Raw genomic sequence first — 26,238 nt, forward strand, 5'->3', positions numbered from 1 at the left:
GAGATCATCTGATTCTCCCCATCAAGATCTAAGACTGTTTTTAAAATTTCTCAAGAAGGGCTAAGATTTTGGAAAACAAAGATTATACTTCTTTCTGTGGGATTAATCTACTAAAGAAGTAGTAAAAATGCCTTTTTTTTTTTTTAACTAAAAGATATATGGAACTCCCTGGGTGTCTTTCTATTGATGAAACTGGGTCAGATCTTCGATTGCTTAAAATGTAAAAGTCCATTTGTTTTCCTCTGAATTCTTTGTTTTTCTCTGATTTTCAATCCCTTTTCTTTTCTTTGCCTTGTCATCCCCGGCTCTCCTTTTACCACAGCATAACTGTGCAAGACTTCTCCTCCCCAGTCCATCCAGTTTACAACCATCTAGGTATTTCTCAGGCTCTCATCTCAGATGACTCATCAAAGCCAAAACACCTATTAATCAGTCACCATCTTACTGATTAGGTTTATTTCTATTAAGTGTATTAGTACCAAAGAAAAAATTGTTCAAAGATGTTGTTCCCGTCTTCCTCAAAGTCCGTGGATATAGGACAGACGGGCTGCAACCATTATCCTCCTCAACCACTTCTCATTGGGTAGATCAAAACATGCAGAGTAGTCACAAAAGGCAAGTGGGAGCTAGGCAGGAGGGATTAGGTCTTGAGGAATTTTATTTAATTAACCTTCCTGCTAAAGCAATCACGTCTCACTTCTCAAGACTCTTACCCTCCTAGGTCATGTTTTCTCTATCAAACTGTGAGGTAACACACAGAATTATATAGCTTTCTTGGTATCTTTGATTAAAAAAAATTCCTGAATTGACATGAAGCTATAAATAGATGGAGCATGAAAATATTTACTACTGCATAAACAGTTATCAGTCTGACAAAAATCTGTGCAGCTGCTGGATCTCTGTGGGAGGCAAGCCTGAGTCTCACACCTTGAGCCACTTGTGACAAAGGTTTGCATTGATCCCAGCTGCTACTTTGAAAACTGAGGCTTGATATATCTCCAGCCTTTGCAGGAAGTCAGAATAAATCCAACAGCTTCTGTCTAAAATCTCTGCTCTTTTTGCTGTGGATGGTGTTTTGGTGGCATAGCAGCTTTTAGTGAAGATTCTGGCTTCAGATTCATGTCCCAGGAGAACAGAACGATATTTTGTAAAGCCGAATTTTGGTGACTAAGGCATCATGATAGCTCATCAGGCATTATTAATGCATGTATCCTGGAGCTCTAAAGATGAGGGTCTGGCCAAAGGTTCATAGGTTCAGGCAGGATGTGCTGCTTTGTCATGCCAATGAAATGCAGTCAACAGGATATGGGGAGAACTCCAACCTGAGTGTAAGGGCTACCAAAGGGTCACTGAAAGAAAAGCTGCTTCTTCTATACACGCGTACAAGCTGTATCCCTCCAGAGCATCTCCTGCTAAGCCTCTTCCTTCAAGGGGGTAAAGCCAAGGTCAGAGAGCAGTAAATTGCTAAGTTAAAAACTCTGTATTCTGAGGTCATCTGAGAAGCAACAGAATCTCCAGCGTGGCAGAATGAAGGGTGAGGCTTTGCCAAGAAGATCTGCTGTTGTGCTTCTTGCAACATGTAGGTCTGTTTGGTGGATTTCATCACTCATTGTTTTGTCTCGTGTATGAGAAGTATGGGCCAGCTTCTTGATGAACAGTCTGCTCCCATGGGAGAACAGACATATGAGAAATACCACCTTTCCCTGAAAATTGAGAAGGGAGAACAGCCCAGCCATAGTGGTTACTTGCAGCTACCTACTTTGTAAGATATTTTTCTGCAGATATTCCTGATAAGTCACTAAGTTATAGTGCCAGGCCTCTTTCCTAAGGGCTTGCAAGTACTGACTACATAGAAACCTGAGGTGAGTCAGGGGACCCTTTGTAAACCATGGACCCTGCAAGGAGCCTGTGGAAAGTAACTGAGTGGCAGAAATAATTATTTCCTAAGGACAGTGTCCCTGCTGCCTGAAGTCAGTCAGCAGTGTCTGAGCTGGTGTCACAGGTTGCCTGTTGAATGAGAAAGATAAAGCTGGTAGATTGGCCACTGCCACCTCCTCACTCTCTTCTTTACAATTTTTAAGTAGCTTCTTAAGTTTGGCAACCCCACAGTATCAGCAGGACGGACTGTCCCTGGGCACCTCTGCTAAAAAGGTGCCTCTCTGGTGCCTTTGGCAGCTGCCAGCAAGTGTGCTGGACCTGTGTAGAAAACTGCAGCATCTTATTTGTTGTTCTTCCTCAGGCTTCATATGATTGGGCAGCCCTTTCATCTTCTGACAATTTTAGGGCCATAACATGTATGCTGACACAGTGGAGTTGTGCAGAGGAAGTGTCAGATAGGCTTTGTAGCTATGTGCTTTATAGTGCTGTAACACGAATAAGATAGTGTAGTTCTGTCCCTTCAGCTAATACCAAATTGTGTTATAACCCATCCTCAGACAGGCTAATGTTTTCTGTATACGCTGGTCCTTCCTCCTTGCTGGGCAGAGTACAGGTAGCGGAGCAGCAGGTGGGTCCCCAGCGTGTGCGTTGCGGTTGGCCAGCCGCAGCCTGGCCTGCCTCTCTCTTCAGGGTTGGGCTGTTGGCTGACTGTTGGTCTTCCCCAAATTATTTACTACAGCTGCTCTCAAGCATTTTATAGGCTTTCCTCTTTATCTCTTAGCTTGCAGGTAGCTTATTCCTCTCTCATGAGAGGTAGAGTTTGTGTTCTGACGGCACACATGTCCTCGTGTGGAAATAGTCATGGTTCCAAATCCTCTAAATATTGTAAAATTCCAAGACCCAGTCCAAGTCTCCTAAAATAGCACGTCTGAGCAAACTTCCTGGGGCTTTTTAAACAGCCTTCTGATGTGTGTGCTGGGGTATGAATGGAACTGCGGATTTCTGAAGTGTCAAGGGAGTGAATGTGTATATACCCAAATGAGAATATTATGAATGAGTCTCTTCAGAGAAGAACACTGATGAAAAGGACACTGTTAGCAAAAACGACCACAGAAGTATGAGCAAATACTTGAAAGGAGGAACACCCAGGGGGAGCGGGTTCCCACTTTCTAGTGAAATACATTATTTTCTTTTCAGAAGTCATGCTAAATAGGAAAGATTTTCCAGTTTTAGCAAGAAACTGAAATAACGTTTGTCCTCAGTGAAAGTTCTTCTGGGTGTGAAGACAAGTGCCAGTGTACTTCCATGGATGTAGGACAAACCTATGGATTCCACTCACAAGAAGAGAGTACGTTTAAAAAGTTAAGCCCTTATCCTTCTGTGTTTACATTGCTCCATCAGCACAGTGTTTAAATGTATCTCAATTTTAATGTATTTACGATTACAGCACCCTTGGAGAGCGAGCTTGTGCTAGTCTTCCCATGAAGAAGATGAAGAAGTGAGGTATGAAGAGGGTGATTTGCACAAGATTCCTTAGAAGTTTAATATGTCTCCTTTATTTCATGTTATGGACCTCTTACGCCATTCTTTACCTTTCATTTAGTCGCTGCACCTACAATATGAATAGACAGGGAGTTGGCAGGGTCAGTGCCCCCTGTAGGAGTGCAGCTCCTCTTCACCCTGGAAACTTCTGCTACCTTCAGATATACTTTTCTTGCAGCCATTGTTGTTGGTAGTTCCTTTGCTACTCTGGTTCTTCAGCTCTTTCAAATCAGACTACGGATCTTTTGAAACCTGTCTTTTCTTTCATGAAGTGATTTGTTTCCATCTTCAGCCAGAACCTAGGCTAGGAGAATTGCACAAAAATGGAAAACACAGCAGAAAACTGGGCTTTTCTAAAGCCTGTCTCAAGTTTTAAGAACAAAAAAGAAGAAACTCCTTCATGATTTAAGTTGTGTCATTCCCAGCTAGAGTCTGCTCTCCATCAAGTCGCATTCCAAATTACTCCTGGTAAAGAGTTGTAAAGACAGTACTGAGTGAAATACAACTAGCTTTGTGTTAAGAGACAGCCTACATTTTCCTCTTGCTGGACGTGGCCCTGAAGAGTGTCGAGGGATTTTTCTGAAGATGCTGTGTGTTCTGGTTTTCTCTTTTTTTCCACATAAGCTTGTATTTTCCCTTGTGCCATGAGGTCTGCCAGGGGAAGCACTGGCTGCTACAGCTGAAGGCAGAGCTGGCATCTTCTTAAAAAGAAGTTTTCCTCTGGCAGGAAAAGTGCAGTCCAAATTTCAGAGACATGAGGAGGGGCTGTGATTAATCCATGAGTTTTCTCAGAAATCTGTGTTGTGCTATGGTAGACATACATAGGTAAACGGTTTGTTGATCTTCCCTAACTTGTATTTAATTGCACACACTTTCCTGCCACGCAGCTGTTGTCAGTCCTTGCTCACGGCACAGGATGGTCCTTTCCTGAATGGGTACAAATCCATTTGCAACAAAAGATGGTCCAGGGATGTTTGACACTGTGGAACTGGGGAGGTTACAAAAAAGAGTTACAAACCATTTGAAGTTTGAAATCAAAGAAGGTGACACTGAGAACTGCAAGATGGTTCCAACAGGAGCAGTTGAAATGCACTCACTCTGCAGCTTGAAGGCTACTCTCCCTAGGAAATGAGTGAGAAATTCAAGGTCTGCTGTTCAGGAGTGTTGAAGGTTCATGTCAGGATGGCTGCAGGTGCTAACACTCTTAGAACAAAATAAGTGATTCACCCTGGCATTTTTCACCATCCCAAAATGAAGGCTGGGTCCATAGGCCTGGGGTTTTCCTTTTTGATGAGCAGCCGTAGGAGTAAATTCAAGAACAACAAATCTTAATCTTGAAAAAGGTGGTTATAGTCAGAATGCATTTCTTGTACTTCCTACTGTTAATTCTCTTACCTTTTTTTTCCTTATTCACATTAAATTCTTAGGCTTCATTGTTTTGAAGCAACATATCCAAACGGCTCATTCCAAAGCTTTTTCCTGATAATTGATGAAATTTTAGTATCTTGGAGTTCTCAAAAGAGAGTTAATGTGTTTAAAAATACTTTGCCTTCTCCCTATTCTCCCTACTCGGTTGCTGGTATTCACACAGGTATTTTTTCATCTGGACTAGGCCATATGTCCTTCACTGTTTTTCCCATTGTTCTTAATTTGAAAGCCCTCATCAGAAATACCAGTCCATGTGGCTACCTGAAAAGTGTTAGAAACTCCCAGTGAAATGCCCAGTGAATTCTTGCTCCTATCCTGAATAGGCCTAGATCATCCCAAAATCACTGGCTCTCATGATGGCAACTCTCACTGACTCTTCAGCTACCCTCTCCTCCCTGTAAAACTAGTTCTGCCACACATGGGCAAACTGGTGGCACATTAGGTGGAGACCTTACACTGTTAATTAGTTCTGTGGATAAATGGGAGACTTTAGCTTCCAACGTAACAAAAAAACATGTTGTAAAACTCCAACAAAACAGAGCAAACAGAATTAATAGCTTATCCTTTGTCAAATCTGAGTTATCTTCCCAATGCTGCCCATGACAAAAGGTACATAACTTCATTCTCTCTACCTCAATTCCTCCATCTTCAAAGAGAATATAATAAAATCGTTACAAAGCACTTCCAGCTTCACTATTACAAGGTGCCATGTGTACTAAACATCTATGCTTTGATACTGCATATAATCACAATACTGAAATTCCATGGGCAATTCAGTTTTTAGGAACAGCTTCAACAGACATGGCTTGAAGTATTTATCTGTGGGTGGCAACATGAAAAGGTTACACAGCCTGGAAACATCCTAATGAAAAAACCCCCTGCCACATCAAACTGTTGTTCTGTGTAAGGTTTCTCTGTTTGTCCCACTGCTCTCCATCAGTGCTCTCCATGCAGGCTGGAGGCAGCCTGATTATGCTGTTCTTAGACTGTGGAAGCTTGCAAGAAGCAAGCATACAGGTGATCAACCCGGTGCAATGCCTGCTCATAAACCCATTTTTGCAAGAGGCTGGTGAGATGGTAAAGATAAAGATACTCTAAACAGCAGTGTAGCATTTGGGATGCACTAAATAAAGACTGAAGCCTTCTTTGATACTTACTGATGTTTACATACCATGTATTTATTATTATCATTGAAAATCCTGACTTCCTTTCTTTGAACATAATGTCTAAACAGGAAAAAGCTAACCTTCCTGTTTGGAGAATTGTTATTTTCAGATGAAATATATTTTTCTCTTGTACTTGCAGTTTTAAAAGATTTTATTTTTAATACAAATGGAAAAGACAAACAATAGGCTATCTAAAAGGAAGGAAAACCGCATGTCTGAAACAAACAGAATCTGCTATGAATAGATAGTCTTTGCGCTATGAAATAACTCATGCCATACCTATATACTGACTTCTGCATATTGGGAAAGGAAACGTCAACTTATTTTTGGCACCCGCCACACTGTATGTACACAATACAGAAAGCAAAGGTAAGGTTACAAAGGGAAGAGAAGCCTCCTGTCAATCTCTGTGCAGACAGCAAGACAGAATCATGCATTGGCCCAACAGTAATGCCCAGATGTGATACAAGGTTGACTCACAAGGCTGAATTTAAAACTTCTGGTACCTCCTTGGCATCCAGCATTCCCTGTGGTTTGTGTCTGTGCTCAGTGGCCTTCTGGGTAAATCTCAGCTTTTAAACTTTGCTTTGGCAGCTTTTGTTTAGTTGAAGGAAATACTGGTGGAACAGCATCTGCACCTGCAGTTCTGTTCCAGGTATGTGGAATCTTTGATGGCTGCCAGGACCAGCACGGTGAAACTGAAGACCAAGATGCTCAGCTCATCTTTGTGAGGGACAAAACAGAAAACAGGTAACTAGAAGCTATGTATGAAAAAGTGCTTATGCCCAAAAGCAGAATGAGCCGTTAGGCATCCGAAAGGTGTTTGATACCGTCTCAGAGACTGACAAGCAGCCTAATGGAATAACCACCAGAAAGGCTTTGTGAGGACCATAGATGTAAATCTGTCTGTATGGGAAGTCTTCATATCACCACTTCTTCAGGCTATTTCATTGCTTTCCAGGCTACAGTTTTCCTGATCCTATTTATCAACAACAACTATAAAATCTTGCAAGAATGAAGGAGGATATATGTGATATAAGACTACTGCCCAGAGTGGACCGGGAAGCTGGAAAGGCCAGCCTGTCTTTTCTTCACCATCTTCCTAAAGCTACTTTTTACTCAAGGCCTGACTAATTTAGCCATACCTCACAGTTAAGCAGAAGTCCTGAAATACTTGGATTATTTCTTAAAGCTTTGGCTCTTGTATTTATGGACTGCATGAATATCCACCTTCTGATCATGAAGAAAGTGTAAAAATGTGGCCTTACAGGGCCAAATACCAGACATTTATAACTGATTTCTAATCTTCTGGGTTTTTTGCACCAGTCTTCTGATTTTGGAAGCCGTATTTCACACAACTGCATGCTTGCTTTTGGCAGTAGTGTATAGTGCGAAGAAACCTTGCAAATATTTGCTAGTGCTGGTCCTATTTTAAGTTAATCTGCCTCCTGTACCAGGGCATTATTTTTGGTCACCTTTGCAGAGTCAGACCCTAAAGATGTATCTTGTTCCATGTCTGTCTTTGCTTCTTTCAGATTTCCACTTCTCATGGAATGCAAGTCCCCTTTTGATGGCAAGATGCTTAGGCTGACATACATATACCCTTCCTAACTTTGCTGATCTCCCAGAGATTCACATGTGCTGCTTCTGCTCCGTTTGCAGTGTCTTCACCACTCACTCCTGCCACTCAGTTGTGTATTGCTCTTCATCTGCAAGTAGTTTGTCAGGTATGGGCCTTGCTTTGTGAATCAACTGGACTACTGCTATTCACAGTTCTAGCAAGAAGAGAACATGTTAAAGCCATTGTAAAATAATCAGCACCATGTGAAATTGAGAAGGTAGAATGCAATAATCTGAAACCCAGATGGTCTCTGGCAGTGAGAAGTAGGAGAGATGTCATGCTGAAAAAGACCCAGAAGTCAGCAACTGAGCTGAGTTAATGATGTGACACAAGAAAAAGAAAGGCAGAGTGATTCTGACCAACGTATGTAGGAATGTCCTGCTCGAGAGATCAAACTCTCTGTATCTTATCTATGCTAGTGTTCTCCACAGAGGTAGTACAGCTATTGGGGTCGAAGCAATGATAGATTAACAAGGTGGTAGATCTACCAGTATGCTGGAAAGTCTCTCTGAGGATGGATTAGCAAATATCATTGGACACCACTATGCTAAGACTAGTGTGCATGTTGGATGGGAGGGGGAGGAGAAGCCCGATTTCACTGTATGTGAAGTAACAATCACGTAATATGTGAAATAATATGTGGGCTTATAATTGTTGGCTTCTGTTACCCTCCATAGGAACATGTTTGTAGAACGTGAGTGCTGGTCCTGAGTGCCCTGATTTCAACTAGGAACCCGTGTAATTTTGGTTCTGACAGGTTGGCTAGCTGTTACTGTTGAAAAACACTGCCTGTTTAACTGGCTAATGTTTATAATGTATGTTGCAATGGTGGGAGTGGGCTTTTACTATTAAATATCTGAGCTGATACCATGTGGCACAGAGTCACTGTCCTCTGAGTATTCCCTGTGCTGCTACTGCATACAAACTCACCAGTTTCCCTCTTAATAACTTGCTTTAGAGCCAGTGTCACACTTCACACCCTGTTCTGGACACTCTCCAACAAGTTAATGTCTTTCACTGAGGAGGGTGAGTAAAACTGATGAGAGTATCCTTAACTAAAGAGCCATAAAATTCTAATAGAGCAGTAATGTTCCCAGTGAGCCTGAAGGGGATCTGATCAATAGGTATAAGGTTGAGGCTCAATTTATGGCCTTAATTCATCAAGCATAGTCATTCTCCATTTTTGTACAGGATGCTTTTTTGGTTCCTGCTGAGCAGAGGAGTATAAAGTCTGCACAGGCCCTTTTTTGACAATTGCCCAGGCTTTGTCATTTAAGGAGAGGTGACTCTACAGAGGTGGTGATCAGGGTCCTCTGATCTATTTGAAGTCAATTTTTTCATTGTACAGGACAGAGGGTACCAACTGCATTTGTTCCCAGAGTCTCAGGCTTGGAGTTATTTCACAGTGAGTAAAAAAGAAAGTTATTTTGGGTCTCTTTAAAATTTCACATTGTATTTATCCATATGCCTGCAAACCACTCGATAATCAGGAATGGTTCAGTAGCATGCTCTCCAAAAATCCCGTTACTGCCTTTTGTAGACATCTTGCAAGAGAATTTGCAAGGGGCAGATGGGGGCTGGGCTACTTCTATGTGTCTGAGATGACCTCTGTGGCAGAAAGAAATTTTCCCACCTGCTCCTGACACAGGTTTGATCTCTTTAAGTTTCCAAAATGGTATATAAGCATGGAGGCAGGCAATGAAATTTCATCCAAAGGCTTTATTAAAACCTTTATGTAAAGAGTCAGACCTTTCCAAAGACTGAAGTAAATGCAAGTTTTATATAGCCACCTCCAACCAGTGGCATTACCATGAAGAAGACAGAAACATTTCAAATAAAATGGAAAAGCCTTGGTTAAAGCCATCTCGGTAATCACTGTGTCTACTTGTAATTCCTGTATACACAGGTTAGCAGAAGTAAGTTTTAAGTATCTGAAGTGATAGGAGTGTCTTGTAAGGACGCAGTAAGGCACTAACTGGAGAGGGCTCTCAATTAACACTTGACCAAAACTGTTTTGTGACATTCATTCAAATGTAATTTCTAAAGTGTGCTTTTAGAATTCCCATCTCTTACACCGTGTACACATCCATAGGCTAACAGTCTAGATCTGCACATGATCTTCATTGTACGGATTCATTCCTGCTTTGGCTACATGTCAGTGATTTTTAGTGTGAAATACTCCCTGGTATAACCTCTGATTTTAAAGGATGCCTATAAATATTTGCACTGGTTGGGGAAAAGGAAAAAGGTTGGACATTTTCAGAGAACTGTAAGAAATACAGGGAGTTGACGTGCAGGTGGTGGCTTTTCTGAAAGCCCACGGGGACCCTGGGAAGCCAAGGCTGCTGGTTCTTTTTCAGACTCCCCTCTGCAGCAGCATTTTGTCCCTAATGCCAGCAGCTGCGGCAGACGGGAGGCAGGAGGAGTTTGGGAAGCCCTAGCTGTTACCCGAGCCAACAGCGACACCCGGGGCTCCATCAGCACAGTCCAGCCCCTTTTCCAATCTGCTCCCCCCCGCCCAATGCCGCCTGGAGAATTGTCCAAGGTTTAGCCCTTTTCTGTTCCTGAATGACTACACTGATTGAGAAGAAGTAATATTTTACTGTAGTAATTTTATCAATAGAAATCCTGTATACTGGTGCACTGAGAGTAAATTAGATTAGCCACAGGCACATCTATATTCAAACACCGACATTCACATGAAGTGGACTGTACTTTTTTGTCTCCATCAAAATAGTTAAGATGGTATTACTTGTTTGCAGCTAAGGTCAAGACAGTTTATAAGACCTCCTATTCCTGCTTCCTCACTATAGCGAAAAACTCACTGAGGCCATACTGAAATTATTTTGTTGAATAAATGTATAAACTGAGATGAACAGTACACTCAAGGAGTATGTCACCATCGAAATAATAGGGACAGGTTCTGTAACAGTGAACACTGAGTCAGGCTTTTATTAAAATGACCCTGAACAACCCTCTGAAGACACATACCTGAACAAACAGTGGTAAAATGATTAGAGATGTAAGAGAGTACCAGGCATTAATGACCGTAGAAAAACATTTAAACAGAAGCAGAAAAACACCTTAGAATTGATCAGGACACAGGATGTACAGAGAACAACCCAAATTACACACCAGTTGTCTATACTTTCCACTCCCAGAACGTGAAAGCTGCCTGGCAGTCACTGGGCTATTGGCCACGTCACAGGGGTATAGACTGCGTGGCTACTGGGGTAGTTTCTTGTTTGCTTTTCAAGCCCAGGCTTGCTTCAGATCTGAAGGGGATACCTGTTGTTCTCTGCAGGGCAGAAGGCAGCTCAACTGAAAAGGCACCAGGCTGAAACAGCAACAAACGAAGTAGACCAATGACCGCAGTTTTGCCACTGAGCAGAGAAGCTGGGGAGGGTAAGGGGCTGAATGAAGTTCAAAGTTTGTATGTTCCACTTGAGAAGCTGAAGCTAATTGACTAGAAAACAAATAAATGAAATCTGTGTTACCCCAGTTTAAAGCATAAAGGTCAAAGCACTGATTCTACTTTGAAACAGAGCATGAAAAGTTACAGAGTTCAGAAAGCACAGGAGTAATCCATTAACCAATGGCCAGGCTAGGCCATAAATGAAAGCATACTTGGGCACTCCCGTACGGTACCATGGTGTTGTTTTAAAACAACGCCCATGAGCATCCTTCTCTAACTGAAACAGATCTGTAAGTAAGCAGCACTCTGACAATCAGGACTAAAGTGTCTGAATTTGAGCATCCAAAATATGAAGCATCTGTGATTCATTTAATTCTTCTGAAAAATGTGTGTCATAGTCCATAAAATAATTGCACTTTCATATATTTGCTGGTTGCTTTCAAGGTGTCTCCACATTTAGTAGGATTTGTACTGAAATAGTTATTTTTCTACCTGCTTTTTCACAGAAAGATGTAACAAACTTCTGTTTATTCCTGCCATGGCACAGCTGGAAATGGGATATTCAGAAAGCCAGCAACCCATACGCTATCAGTGCGAAAGTGTGGGTACAGTCTGCAGCTCTATACCACTGGCTTTCCTTCGCACTTTTTCTTCCTTCAGAATTTGGCAAGAAAGGTTATTTAAAAACCAATCTACATCTTGATAATCTTCAGGCCACCGCAAATATCGACTCCTTTGTAAAAAGTTTCGAATTGGTTTGTGTTTCATCAATTGATACTGAGAAAGTGACCCAGCCACTACCATAATGAGGACATCTTTCAGATCACAGAAGTACCTGCTCTGGGCAAAATTAAAGGCTTCCACACACCACCCATCTTTGAGAAACTGCCTGGTCACAATGCAAATTGTTTTCCTGCTGTTCCAAATGGCATCACGAATATTGTTGATATGTTCTTCCCCAGGCAAGAAATCTCTTTCCTCAAAGCACAAGACAAATCTGTTTTCAGAAAAATACTGTGAATCCAGGCGCTTTAGCAAAGAATTCTGGACCCATTCAAAGTCATTTTTGCTGTAGCACAAATACGCATCATATCTGTATTTACTTCTATCTGCTACTTGTGAATGGCTGCCTATAATTTTTTTGGTGATAGTTTTATACCAGACAAAACATATACCCCGACAGCGAGTAAAAATGATGACTGCCATCAGAAACATTAGAAGAGTGATGGAGGTGAAGATGAATAATGAGAACCTGAGTGTCTGCTGGAGTTCATCTTCATTGCAACCCTCGTATGTCAGAGCCGACAGTGGTACCCCTGCAAATGCAGGTGGGTATACGCAGTACCTGTCAGACTGTGAGCCAGCTAGCGTTATGTTGGTTTCATTTAGCCACACTAGTAGGCTCTTTAAAGTACAATCACAGACATACTTATTGTGTGTTATATCTAGGATACTCAAAGTCATAAAGACTTCAGGCTCAGGGTAAAAAAGCTGGTTTCTCGATAAATTTAGGTTTGTTAGGCTTTGTGGAAAAAGCCCAGGAGAAAGATGAGTCAATAGGTTGGAAGCTAGATTAAGTCTTTTTAGGGATGTTAGACCTCTAAAAACCTCCTGTGGAAGTACACTAAGGTAGTTGTTGTTCAGATGTAGAACCTGAAGTTTGGACAGTGCCCTGAACACATCCAAACATAAATCTCTCTCCCACACAAGCTGTAACATATTTTCGCCTAGATCCATATAGATTAACTGATTGTTTTCTGCAACATTACCACTTTTTACACAGTAAGACAAGCGATTCTGTTTTAAGAAGATATACTGCACATCTGGAACTTGGAGAAGAATATACAGGTCACCCAGGTTTGCCAACCAATTTCTTTCTAATTCAAGGTGTGTTGCTGCTATTGCTGTGCCAGCTACAGACATTAGTTTATTGTCCCCTAAAAAAGCAGAGGTCAAATGTGGAAAGGAAGGGAGTTTTTTAATGGCGTTGTCTCGGAGATCAATTACTTTCAGACTTACTAAGTTACTGAATGATTTTTCACCAATCATCCCGATATGATTTTGCTGTAAATCAACATACATTACACTATGTAGACCTTCAAAAGTATCATCGTACAACTCACCTAAAAGATTACTTGAGAGATTGAGAATTTTTAGGTTTCCCAAGCCAAAAAATGCTTGCTGTTGGATTTGATTTATCTTGTTTTTGAAAAGGTTCAGCAATTCCAGATTACCAAGGCTTTGAAAGATTAAAGAATTGAGAGAGAAAATGTAACCATTTGAAATATCAAGCAAACGAAGATCACTTCTCGCTAGTCCTGCAAACGTATCATTATCTGGATTTTTTATATTTTTAAAGCCAAATCCTGAACCCATTGTATGAGAGCTAAATATTAAAGAATCTATTTGAGTCCCTTTAATGGCTGCACAGAAATATTGGACTTTCTTTGTGCTCCAGCCATTGTCACTAAGGTCTAGTGAGTTAAATGTAATATTTCTGAAGGGATTTGGGCATTTGGCCCAGGCCATTTCATCTGTCTTGTACAAATTATTAGCACTGAGGCTAAAAAATAAAAAGTGTTTTCCTTGGAAGCTGGTAAGATTGCTTTCGCACAGGTTGGATATCTTGTTGAATTTCAGGTTCACGGTTTTCAAGAGTGTCAGATTATAAAATAAAGGATGAGGCTGAAGTTTTGTGATTTGGTTTCCTGAAAGATCCAATTCTTCTAATGAGCTCAAATCTTGAAAGTAACGTTCCTCCAGGATGTAATCTCCAAGGTAGTTCTGAAACAGACGGAGTACAGCCAGACCTGGCAAGCCCACAAAAGCGTCAAGATCCAGTTGAAGAATCTTATTGGATCCCAAGTCTAATACACGAAGGTTTGGCAGGTTCCTGAAAGCTCCTTTTCCTATGGTAACAGGATAGACATACTGCATTCCGATTTCCAACACCAACAAGTGCTCCAGCAGTGGAAACGAAGTCCCAGTCACTTGTCTGATATAGTTGAAAGTTAGCAAAAGCTTCACTGTATCCTTCGGCACAAGTGGAACATCTGTGAGATTGCAGAAATAATACAGGGAGACTTGGGCTTCTGAGTAACAGCTTCTAAATGCACATATATCACTAGCTAGTGATAGTCCAAAGACAAGTACTAGCTGTTGATGTAACATCACGAATCTATGTGAAAAAAGTGAAAACAGGAAGCATTAATTCTGAGGTTGGCTATCTGCAGTAAGTTGTGGAGCATGCTCTTAACAGTTGTAGAATAAAACACTATTTTCACACTAAAAGTTAGTAGTGATTTGGGATTCATTCTTTCTCTGAAGTCTAACAGGCATAATCTGATATGCTGGCTGGTCAGAAGATGGGTCTCAAAGAAATGCAAGCACCTCCTATGATCTAAAAAGTAACCCTCCTTTACATACCTTGAGGGCAGCACCAAAATCCCACTAGATAAGCGTGAAAATCTTGGCCTAGCTATTTAATTTGCGTCATGGAACTGATAATGCTGGTGTATTAGCATAATTCTTTAATTGGTTATCCAAACAGGTTTAAACAGTTTGGATTATCAAAGTAAAGTGCAGTAATCCAGTCACCTCAACAGAACAGGCCAATGCTGCTCTTTCCCTGAGAGCTCTCCTTGCGAGGGCAATCACGCTACTTGGAATTCGGATTGCTGTCACACAGAAGTCCCTAACAGCCCTGAATTTTTAAAAGGAGGACCTCTTTTGGGGATCCTTGAGCCTCAGACTAACCCTGCGATGTGAAATTGTTTTAGAAAGGGTTGTATAATAGTTTTTACAAAAACTATAGGCAGGAACAAGGCTAATGGCAAAGGAAAAGAAAAAACATGGTAGCGTGAAACTGTTCTGCAAGACTTCACATTTTATGAATGAACTGTAAATTCCTAAGTTAGACAAAAAGGTGCATTACATAATTCATGCAGCTCACTGATCAATTCATTTATTAATTTATTCCCACTCTGGATTTTCTTTGCATTATGCCATCTGTCTGCCTGTCTCTTATCTCTGTCTGAGACAAAAACCTCTTCAAAGCAAGGAAGGTCTTTTTTTATTGAGTGTGGTAAAGAACAGAGCAGATTATTACCCCTAAAGTCATTGTTTGTGTACTGTGGTTTAAAAAAAAAACGTTCTAACTAAGACTGCGACCACCTGCCTCTGCTTTTAAAAAAGCATTTATTGAAATGAGATGACAACGCGATGGAAGAATTTTTGTGACCTCCAGCACAATCTACTTAAAAATTGTAAGAGTAAATCCTTGTGGAACCAAAGCCCCACTGGCCATCTAACATCTGCAAAGTAAATCTACTTCAGAGAGGAAAAAAGTTGGTCTTTGAGACAGTAATTAAAAAGAGGTAAACCCTGCTAATTAGTGTTATGATTTGAGCACACTGCTTCTTTAAAGCACAAATACAAAATTCTGTGAGGAATATTGCACTTGAATTAAAATAATCTTATGCTTGTTGCCATCATACAAAGGGATTTCTGGGAAATGAAAAAGTATGTCAGTAGAAACCACTATGATATTCCCATTGCAAATACCAAATGAAAGAGCTAGCCGTCTTTTAGAGACTATCTGATAAATAGGAAGTGCAAGGATATTATACTACCATTCCAATCTCATAACTAATACAGTCTCACCGTATCCAGTATTTCTTGTGATGTTCATCTAATTATACTAAAATTTTGACTTGTAAAAACTGTGACTACTAGGATGAGTCTGCAAATTTCCACCCTAGAGGCTCAAACTCCAAGTGGGAGACATATGTACCTTGCAACTTAAAATACTAACCTTGTAATTTCTTAAGACAATTTCTTGGTTTTGGGACAAGATCTGATTCTTGAAAGTAAGAGAGATTATGAATACAGGATGGAGTGCTTAATTCTGAAGTCCTGGCATTCAAATTTCATTCACATTTTATCTCACTAAGGAATTTAGGATGCACTGCAAAGAAAAGCAAAATGCAGGCAAGTAAGTACCAAAATTCTGTTAGATTTTAACTGCATCTTTGGGGAATAATTCCTAGTACTAGAAAATAATTGTGCTTTCTACCCTCCTTTTTTGACTTAGCATGTACTGTTAAAAGGGGATATTATAAACAGTAAACTATGTAATGCTTGTTTCTGTGACTACAAAATGTTGCAGGTTATTAAAATCAACTAAACATACAGGAGGTCATTCAAGATCTTGTTTACTTTTCTCTTTGCTTGAACAATGAAAACAAACCACCAAGTTTCCCTTTTATTATTTGTTAACTATCACAATGGTTCTTGTTGACACCATAATATGTTTAGCACAAACAGTTTTAAATTACATTTATCTTACATTTCCATCCCTTGTATTTGCCATGCCCAAATTATATGGCTGGTTTTTAAAGTTTGGGCAAAATCCACAGCATCACCAAGAGCAGTGACCAAAAAAAGTACTCGGGACATCAAAATTTAATAGATGTGTATCAACTTACCACAAGAAAAAGCTCAAAATGTTTAGAGTGGAAGAATTAGAAAATGTTGGTTTTAAATTTAAAAATGTAGGTTTTATTATTAGAAAATAAGAAAATGGTGGAATATTTCTAGCTACCTTTGTTTTTAAACTTACCTGCTTTTCCATGCTCTTACAGGTTCAAGAAGTCTCTAACAATCCCTTAACAGTTGTTACATTCTACCTCTGCTCTGGTGAAGAGGAAGATTTCATTTGTAAACTCTTCACTCCCTCAATTTTTTCTGTATAAGTTACTACCTTTTCCCAGGAATCTTGGCCCTCCATAAACAGGAGGAGAACGCTGCCAGTAATGCCTCTTACTGCTCTCGTGAGGAAAGCAAAGATTTTTACTTTAACGGAATCCCTCCATGTAGCCTTTTATAGAACCCTTCACCATTGTACATTAGCACCTAAAACCTTTTGGGAAAAATATTCTTCCCACAAAATGACAATCACCCCATTCAGTTATGAGCCTGTGCACGGACACAGAGATGAAGGGATGTGCAAATACTTAATTTGTTATTGAAAACTGGAGCAATGAAGTTTAGAGATGCGAGCTCAGCATGTGAGATTTTGTTTCCTTCTACTGTGTTGATGTGAGAAGGGGTAAGCAGTAAAGGGAAGGGAAAAAGTAGGAGGGAGGGGAAAAGCGCAGCAAATACTTTTGGGATGGAAAGTCCTAATCAGGGTGTGTTTCTAAGCAATGGAAAGAAGTTTTACAATGCAGGGTGGATAGTCTACCTAGATCTAAAGGCAGCAAGCAAGTGCACACGGAATGCAAGTGCTTTAGCCCTGGCCTCAGCCTCCTCAGGAATTGTGCCTCTGGATCAGGAAAGATTGACACAGATGCTTTGAGTCATCTGGAACTGACCTACACTATTGTACTTACTTTTTTTAAAACTCAGTTTTGTTAATTTGGTTTTAGATCACCTAGAAGCCTTCACTAGCACGGTAAAAAAGGAAGGGAACTGACAGTACCTGAGAGTGGATGTTGTAGTAGTGCCTGTCCATCTCAGCACAGCTGTGCACACCTTAGGATACCCACAGAAACTGTCAGCAAGCAGGGCCTGAAGTAGAGCTGAAAAGGAGGACTAAGACTGTCTCCTTTTTGATGTACACAAGACAGGAAAGAAGTTAGAGTAACAACTCTCCCACGGAGAGTTAGAAAACACTTGCCATTCCCCTTTCCACAACCCTAACAAAAATGCACTGCAGTCCACATAAATAAAGAATGGGTTACATACCCTGTTTTCATCCTTGCTGATGGCCGAGAGTATTTGCTTGCTTTTAAAAAGAGTGATCTGAAAGGAAAATTTCAGTCTCAGAAGTGGTTCTGTGCAGCATTCAGTAGCATGCTTCCTCTCTTCATCAGCCTCCTGTGCTTCCACCACATAAACCCAGGTCAAATATGAACCAGCACGTGGCAGTAGAAGTGAACAGACGTGCACCATATCTGCTTATGAAAATGAGCAGCGGGCCTAAATGGTTCTCGGTTGTCAGCCATAGGTTTTGGGGAGCCAGGCAGCAGAGGAGCTGGCTATCTGGGTGGACTCTAGAGATCAGTCTGATACAATCATCAATAAGATTTAAAGAGTTTAAAGTATTTTCAGTAACCTATTGAAGTGACCATGATATCCCCCTAAAGAGATTTTTCCTAGATGACAACTGAGTCAGCCAGAGGAATTGTGCGCCCACCACAAGCACATATTGCTTGAAAGAATTCCACAAAGATGAAGTCCTGTGACCAAGAATACCAGTCATTTAGGTGTTTGGGATGTGGTTAGTGGATAAAAAGGTAAAGACAGAGGTAAAGCTTGCCAATTTTTCATTATCTGCACAAAAAAAAAAAAAAAAAAAAAAAAGAAAGAAAAACAACACAAAGAAAACAAAAAAAAGTAAATTTTTTTGCTCATGCTAATTTTCACAGAAACATCCAGGCCATTTTCTGTAGGTCACAGAATCACAGATGAGTGTGGTATATATATAAAAAAGGTAGCAGTATCTTTTGCTGAGTGTTTGAGAGTCTCGCCTCTAATTGCTGCAAGCCTGCTTTAGGATTAAGGATTAAGGGATAAACATTAATCCTACTGCCAAGTTGGAAGGGTTTTTCTCCCTTTAGCTCCACAGCTAAGGGCCATGCTGTTTGGACACCAAGATGCAAGAGCCCACATGGAGCCTGTGTGAGTGCTGCTGTTACCCTGATGTCTTTCTGTGAAACACCACTAGTTGTCAGAGGTAGAACAAAAGCTCCCCAAAGAAAGGGAAGAAAGAAAGATAAGATTAAACAGCTTCAGGGTGTATTTCTTGTCTGTAAGAGCAATGCTTAGAAGGTAGTCCTCTTTTCTCCCCTCTATACGCAAAAACATCAGGCACCAAAGAGACAAAGACCATCTTAATTGTCCCTTATTATTTTTTTTCTATAGTGAGATGGGTTTGCATATAAAATTACACTTATTTAACTTAAAATTTGATATGCATATTGCTTTCATCATCAGCGTACAACTTTTCTTGTGAATATATACGTATCTTGAAAATATATTTAAGCCAACTGCTATATATATATTTGTTTTATATTAATCTAACCTTAACTCCGCTGAGTTTGCAGCAGTGTTTATGAGTAAGTTTCTGCAGACTGGTGCCACACTTCTGCTTTCCAGCAAATTCTAAGATTTGAAATAATTCTCTGGTTTCAAATCTAATCAGCAATAGATGTTTCTGTATAGAAAATCATATAATTTCAAATGTTTTACATTCTTGCCAACTTCTGTCCCTCTCTTACTTTCACCAGAGTAACTGTTCTGCCCAATAGGGATGGACATGCTTACAGCTGTGATATAATGAATTAGGGGTCCTGCCCATATACAGCTTCTGAACTCTGCTTGAAGTAGTTATGCTCATAGTATGAAATTGTTCTGGCATACTGCGCCTCTACATGGCATCCAACATTACTGACAAAGGTTGCAGGATGTCTTTCCCAGACCAGAAGAAACAGTCAGCTGTTGAATCCTTTTGGGACAATGGATTAACCAATTCCTAGAAGAGTTAGTTAACCCCAGATCTTTCTGCCAGAAGCCAGCAGCGTGCAGCACTCACAAACAGTATCAATAAAGAAAACAGCTGCAGGTACAAAGTACATGGGCATGAAAAAGCCACTGGGAAGAGAAACAGTGAACAGGAGGAGTTTGGAACCTTTGAGTAAGCGAGGACATTTTTGCTTAGTTTCAGGTTAAGCCTGACTCAGTATAGATAATCTCAGCTAGGAGGACTCTGAGATTTCAAAGGGCTCTTGATTCAGTCCACAAGTTCTGGAACAAGAATCCTGGCAAAGTCAAAGAAATCCTTTCTTTCTTCTCTCCTCCTTCCTCTTTCAAACCCAGTTTACTTTTGAGAACAAATGTTAGGAAAATGTTCCTGTCCTGACAGTATTAAATTATAAATACGTGATCTTTGTACATCTGTAACTGATCTTTGGCCATGTTGCATATAAGGTGCTTGGAATAGCTCCAGGTAAGGTGTTATAGTAGAAACAACAGTCTATTACCACTCAGTCATGCTGACAGGACAGAGCTGAGCTTCAAGATACAATGAAACACACATACAGCTTGTTGGCAGTTGGGGCTGAAATGGCCTCTCACAGTTCAGCAGTGTGGGTCAGCTGAGCCAACCCAGAAGTGCTGCAGGAGCTTATGTGAGACACTACTCCTGACCTGACACTTTGTATGTCAATGAATTATCTCAGTTCCCATCTGCATCTTCTTTTCTTCAGTGCCTTTCTTTTTTCACTGTACTTCGGCTTAGGCATGGACCATGTACACCAGCATAAAAAGGGGGCTTTAAATCCTACATTAGTATAACCTACTGCATCTGCCCTCTTTCCACATTGCTATTTAGTCTGGATGTAAAGGTAAGACTTAACTTACCTGCCTGGGGAATTTTGTATGTTAGCTCCCCAGTCAGAAAAGTAACCCCCAATCAAAGTGTCAGAACAAAGACCTAACGCAGCCCATGCACAATTATATGCCCTCTCCCTGGTACGTGGCTAGTGTAGCTCCTGTCTTGTTTGGATTGCATTGACCCTTCTGTGGAAACACCCAAGCAGAACGAAACAGACTTGAACCTCTCCTCTGCCCGCCCCCCGCCCCCCCCCCCCCAAAAAAAAAAAAAAAAAAAAGAGGAGAGAATAACAAGCAAACTCCACTGCAAATGATGGAAATTTGTCCCTGTTGTTTGTATGTCACAGGGCTTAGAATGCCTCTAAAGTATCTAGAAGAGTTGGGATAGTTACCTATGACTTTCAAGTTTTCTGAGAATGGGTCAAAGCTATGGAGGCTAGAGGCTGAACTTTGGAAAGTCGTACCTCAAAGTGGAAGGAGATGCCAAAAGAAGAACAGAGGAGTTAATTATAGCCCTCCAGTTCTGCAAAACAAGGGGAGTACTGATTGGGTACAACATTATGCCAGAGGCATGTACTGACAAAGGGAAGCAGAGGACAATGACATCAGTGGCTAATTCTGTACTCAACACTATAAAAATGTATAAAAATGGGCTACAAAGATGAAGTCTGGTTATGGATTTTAGCTAAACTAGCATTTTGGATTAATCAGCCAAAATCAAGCAAGCAATGTTCTATTCTGAAATAATTCAAGGATTTTTTTATCTTCCAATCCCTGCTCAGAAAAAAAATCCTCACAGCTATTGCATTCTTTGCACAGCCAAGCTTCTGCAGGAGAGGTGTAAGGTACTGTTACCTAACATACTTCTTTCATAGTATCTTAGAATGTCCTGAGTTGGAACAGACCTGCAAAGATCATCGAGTCCAACTCCTGTCCCTGCATAGGACAACCCCAAAATTCACACCATGTGTCTGAGGGTGTTGTCCAAATTCTTCTTGAATATTGTCAGGCTTTACACCAGTCCGATATAACCCCATTTACTATGGCCCTTTGAGCCCGACCCACCAGCCAATTGCTCACCCATTGCATTATGTGTTTATCCAGCTGTACGATGCACATTTTGTCCAGGAGGGTACTGTGAGAGACAGTTACAGACAACTTTAGTGAAATACAAAAAGATTACATCAACTGCCTTCCCTTGGTCAACTAGGTGGGGAACCTTGTCATAGAAATAAATTAAGTTTATTGAGCCTCATGGTTAAAGCAGTTCCCTTGAGTGAGAACCAGACTGAAGCTTTTCAGACTGAGGGAAGCTTGGTTCTTAGGTCTTCCACTTCCTTTAATGGTCTAACTGGGTCATAATATCAGAGGCTTCTCCCTTCCTTGGCTAAAGTTTGAAAGAAAATGTCCATGGCTAGTATGCTCTGCACTAGAACCAAGCTGCAGCTCTGCTGGAAGTGCTTCCTGCAGGCTCCCCTGAGGAGGCCTGCTTGGGGCTGTGTTCTTCATATTGATCTCCACAACATCTGCAATTGCTGTGCAGGGCTCCTCACCCCAGGGTGCTCCTGTGCAATGGCTTACATGTACCAGGAGCAGCAGCAGAAATGGTGGTGTCATGTGGGTTTATAACTGAAGGAAGGGCCTTTTGGACCAGATTTTGGGGTCCTGGCTACCTAAAAATCTACTGAAATTCACCTCACTAGACAAACATGTCTCAATCTTATTTTTCAATTCTTGGGTCCCTTCATGCCGTCTAAATGAAGGAGTCTCCCTGTTCAGTTTTCCCTGTCATTCACAGGGACACATGTCACAAAACTATAGTGAACTGAGAGTCATTCCTACTTCTAGGCGAAAGTGCAGAACAAGTAAAATAGCCTCCTCTAATAACCTATATCATTAGTCTTTTCTTCACTCATGGCAACAATTATGGGCATCTTTCCCAGGGGCTGGTGATACACACTGACGGTGAAGGCCTATTTGTATTTGGCACTTGGTAAAATTTCTCAGAAAAAAAACCCCAAAGACCTTCAAAGAACACCGTTTTTCTTTTAATCTAACAGAAAGCCTACTGACAAGAAGTTTGTGATATTTATCTGGACTGTAAAAATGATATTGAAATATATAACACAAACAAGAAGCCTTTGATCTTAGACTGTCCAGATAAAGGCCAAGTGCTATTGTGAAAATCTGTATTGCTGCTGTTAACGGATTAGATCAAATCTACTTACTGAAACAAAAACAAAGCTCCAAGTTTTGTCCAGGCTCTAAGCCATCATAATATATGCATTTGTTCTCATAAAAAGCTGTGCAGTGTAAACACACTTTTCTTCATGGGGCCCCTCTAGCCAATTACAATCTAAAACGAAACAATTTCATTCATCAGATGATTAATGAATGTGCCCTTCCCACCCCCTCCACCTCTCCCTTATGTTGTTAGGATGCTTAGCTCAAATACAACATTTTCCAATTTAAAGTCAGGAAGCATGTTATAAGGTGAGTACTGTGACAGTTTGTGTCATTGATGGGAAAACCTAAGACAATAAGGCATTTAATGACCTGACAGAGCAGAAGGACCATAAAAAGCAGCCGCTGGTTTCAGTAATCAGAAGCTACCTATGGGATGTAGTGATCTGGTTCCTGTTCGTCATCTAGATTTACTTGTTTTGTATTTATTGACTTGTTTTGATATCCCTCCAATTATATGACAAGATGTGGACACACAAAGACAGTGTGATTCCTCTATTGTTATTATAACAGTTCTTTAAAAGAAAGCAGTATCCAGAAAAAAGGGAAAATAAACTTGAAAGTATAGACTAAAATATGCTCTGGGCTATTTCTCTGGGGACAGGACTAAACTGGTTAGGCACAGGGAGGGTGCTGTAGCCCCTGGCCCCAGCTCAGCTGTTTTTAGCCGCTAGCACTGTTTTGAGTGTCTCCCTCCTGAGCAGTCTCTTTTTCCTGCCTGAGCAGCCAGCGGGGCTGATTGTTCTAGTGAAGCATCCCAGCGCTGGGCACTGGTCCATCTGCCAGCGCTGGGCAGCCCAGGCTCCTCTGCCTGTGTCTGACAGGGGATGATGAAGGGAGAGTGAGCCTCTGCTAGGCTTGAGAAGACGACCAACAAGATTTCTTATGCTCTTCCAGGTCCTAAGGAAATTAACTTCTCGAGGCTTCAGTGAGGACAGTGAAGATTCCTGGTTTTGTTTTGGTTTTGGGTTTTGTTTTTTTTTTTCAACTCGGTGCTACAGTTGTTTGCCAGCAGAGAGGCTAGTTCAAAGCTGTACAAACCACCCATGGGCAGTCACAGCTACCACTCAGGTATTTTTGCCTCACACCCTAAATCCATGTTGACTTCTTCTTTGAAAATTGTCATGTGATAACTGTCTGGTCTAGAGTAGAAGCCACTCCAGGGAAGTGGCGTTTCCCTCCTCTTAGTTTCCCTTCCCTCTTAGCTATCATTTTGGACTGTGTTTTTCATGAAGTGGATTTAGCCCAAGGACAAAAAGTCTTTTTTTTTTTGTGCTTGGAGGATAATTAGAAGCAGCCAGGATTAAAACTCTCACATGGAAAAGATCAAAGTGATAATAGGAAAGGACTCTTAAGAATGACAGCTGAGTTTTTAACTTACAGGAGGCCAGCTTTCACAGATGGGACAAAGATTCTTAAGGAAGCAGCAGTAAGTGGAGAAATAGCATTCAGGCTGTAACTGTCAGGGTCACAAGCAGAGCTCTGTACAGCCTTTCCTGCAAAGCTAACCTTTCAATAAAGCTCATCAGCACTGTCATGCCTGTGAAACAGTGGTCAGGCAAAAGACAGCGGTAATGGTTCTGTGGCTGAAGTCAGCAAAGATGACTAAATGGCTAGCTGAGGGGAAATGGCATGCCTGCCACACCTGCATGCTTGGCACCCAATCTGGGCATATTATTTATTAAGTAACTATTAAAAAGACTATGGAGACAGGTGCCTAAATATGTGGAGCTGAACGGAACAACTGATAACAAAGAAATGTTTGCTTTTGCAAGTATATTTTTTGCACATACCTTTTAAAAAAGCAATCCAAAGATAACAAGCTGCAAATGTCCAGTGACAAAAGGACCATAAATATAGCACAAAAAAGAGACAGCCAATGTGTCCAGCATTTAAGTGAAGTTAGAAACCTGCTCTGCTCTTTCCTGGAACGGAGATGTTGAAAGGATACCTTCTGAATTTCTTTGAAATTGGCTTTAAATCAGAATAAATAAAAACTCTTAACTTCTCAGTGGAGTAGAAAAATGTGAAGATGACACAAGTATAGCTGACATTAACTTTGTGCCGTAGAACCTGTTGCACAAAGGAGACCTAACAAGTGAAGAAGGCAGAAAAGTAGCTAGCAGTAGCCTTGTGCTTATCTACTCATTTTCCTTAGACAAGATGGTCCCAACCCAACCAAGAAGAAGAGCTGTCATGCTGGCTAACCTGCATGAAAGGTGGTTAGAGTAGAAACAATACATTCCGTGCAGTGCATGTAGAACAATGTGTACCTGATTTCTGAATCCATGAAAGACCTGCAGTCTGACTCTTAGGGACTGACAAAACAGAAGTCCCCAAGCAGTTTATATTTTAAATTCTGTCCCTACCCACCTCCTTCTGGAGTGCAAGCTAGCAATGTCTTCATTTAGCATGTCAATCTACCACGTAAAACAGCTACACTCAATACTGTTTTCTGCACAATGCAATACCAAACCCTTTCATCTCACAAATACCCATTAACTGTGGAAGCATTGGTTATTTTGGACTGCAGGCACTCTTCTGTTACAGCTCTTCCAACTGAGTGAATAATGTGCAAGATTCACTAAATCAAAGACATGTTTCAGCCTAATGAGGGGTTGGGGGGTCCTTTGTGTGGGGGCCAAGGGAAGGGAGGGAAGAGATCTGCTCTGGGCAGTTTCCATATTCTGACTATACACATGTTCAACCCAGAAACCATCCTTAGAGAACAGCGTGCTGGCCCTTGCCCTCCCCTCTAGTCCACAGAATCACACAGAAAAGTGGGGGTTGGAAGGGAAGATGATCTCGTCCAACCCCCCTGCTTAAGCAGGTACCGCCTCTCACCATCTCACTCAACTTCTAGAAGTTTTTGTGCAATGACGCAGCTTCAAAAGGAAGCTGAAGAGTGCCAAAAAGAGCCTGTCGCCAATTAGGAAGAAGACACATGTCTCATTTGGCCTCAGGCAGAAGATGGAATCGAATGAACTCTCCCATGACCTGAGTGAATGCTCCTAGCCATAAGCTACTGAAATAAAGGTGTACAGTAACAGTTCATCACTCAATTTTAAAACAAAGCAGCAGCTATTGCTGCATTTTGGGCTGGATCTGAGCTAGAAGCACACCTACATCAAAACACCCGTGCAGTGTAGCTGGATGAGACATTGACTAATCAGCCCTGTCAGACTTAGGCATTGCTCAGTACCTGCAAAAGCAATATGTTTTGTGCTTGAATACTGAAGTGAGGGGTGAGGAATCCTGTTGACATCCAGCAAGCTGGGCTCTTCCAAGATCAGGTGCAGGCGAGGCTGTGCCTCATCAAGTCCTACCTTGGATAGGACTTTTTTAGGAACTTTATACCCCACATATCTATTTTTCTCCTATAAAATGACTGTAACAATCCTATCTGCCGGGGGAGGGAGGAAGGGAAGGAAGAATGCTGAAAAACATAGTGCTCAGAACCATGCAAAGTGCAACCCAGGTGCCAAAGAACTTTCCTAGGGGTGGGTAACACGTCTTACTTCTTAGCAGCTCAAAGAGGTGGAAAGGGA

At 41.1% G+C, this 26,238-nt stretch overlaps 1 protein-coding gene across 1 annotated transcript; it reads right to left on the bottom strand.

The window, feature by feature from the left end:
- Positions 1–10,556: 10,556 nt before the first annotated feature.
- Positions 10,557–18,393, bottom strand: TLR5 (toll like receptor 5). Its single transcript, XM_064446327.1, has 2 exons — positions 17,798–18,393; positions 10,557–14,228 (listed from the first exon to the last, which is right to left on the bottom strand). The coding sequence occupies exons 1-2, from the start codon at positions 17,806–17,808 to the stop codon at positions 11,639–11,641; spliced, it is 2,601 nt and encodes an 866-aa protein (XP_064302397.1). The 5' UTR covers positions 17,809–18,393; the 3' UTR covers positions 10,557–11,638.
- Positions 18,394–26,238: the final 7,845 nt, after the last annotated feature.

The sequence above is a fragment of the Phalacrocorax carbo genome, chromosome 3 (genome assembly GCF_963921805.1).
Source record: "Phalacrocorax carbo chromosome 3, bPhaCar2.1, whole genome shotgun sequence".
In the NCBI taxonomy this organism is placed as follows: Eukaryota; Metazoa; Chordata; class Aves; order Suliformes; family Phalacrocoracidae; genus Phalacrocorax; species Phalacrocorax carbo.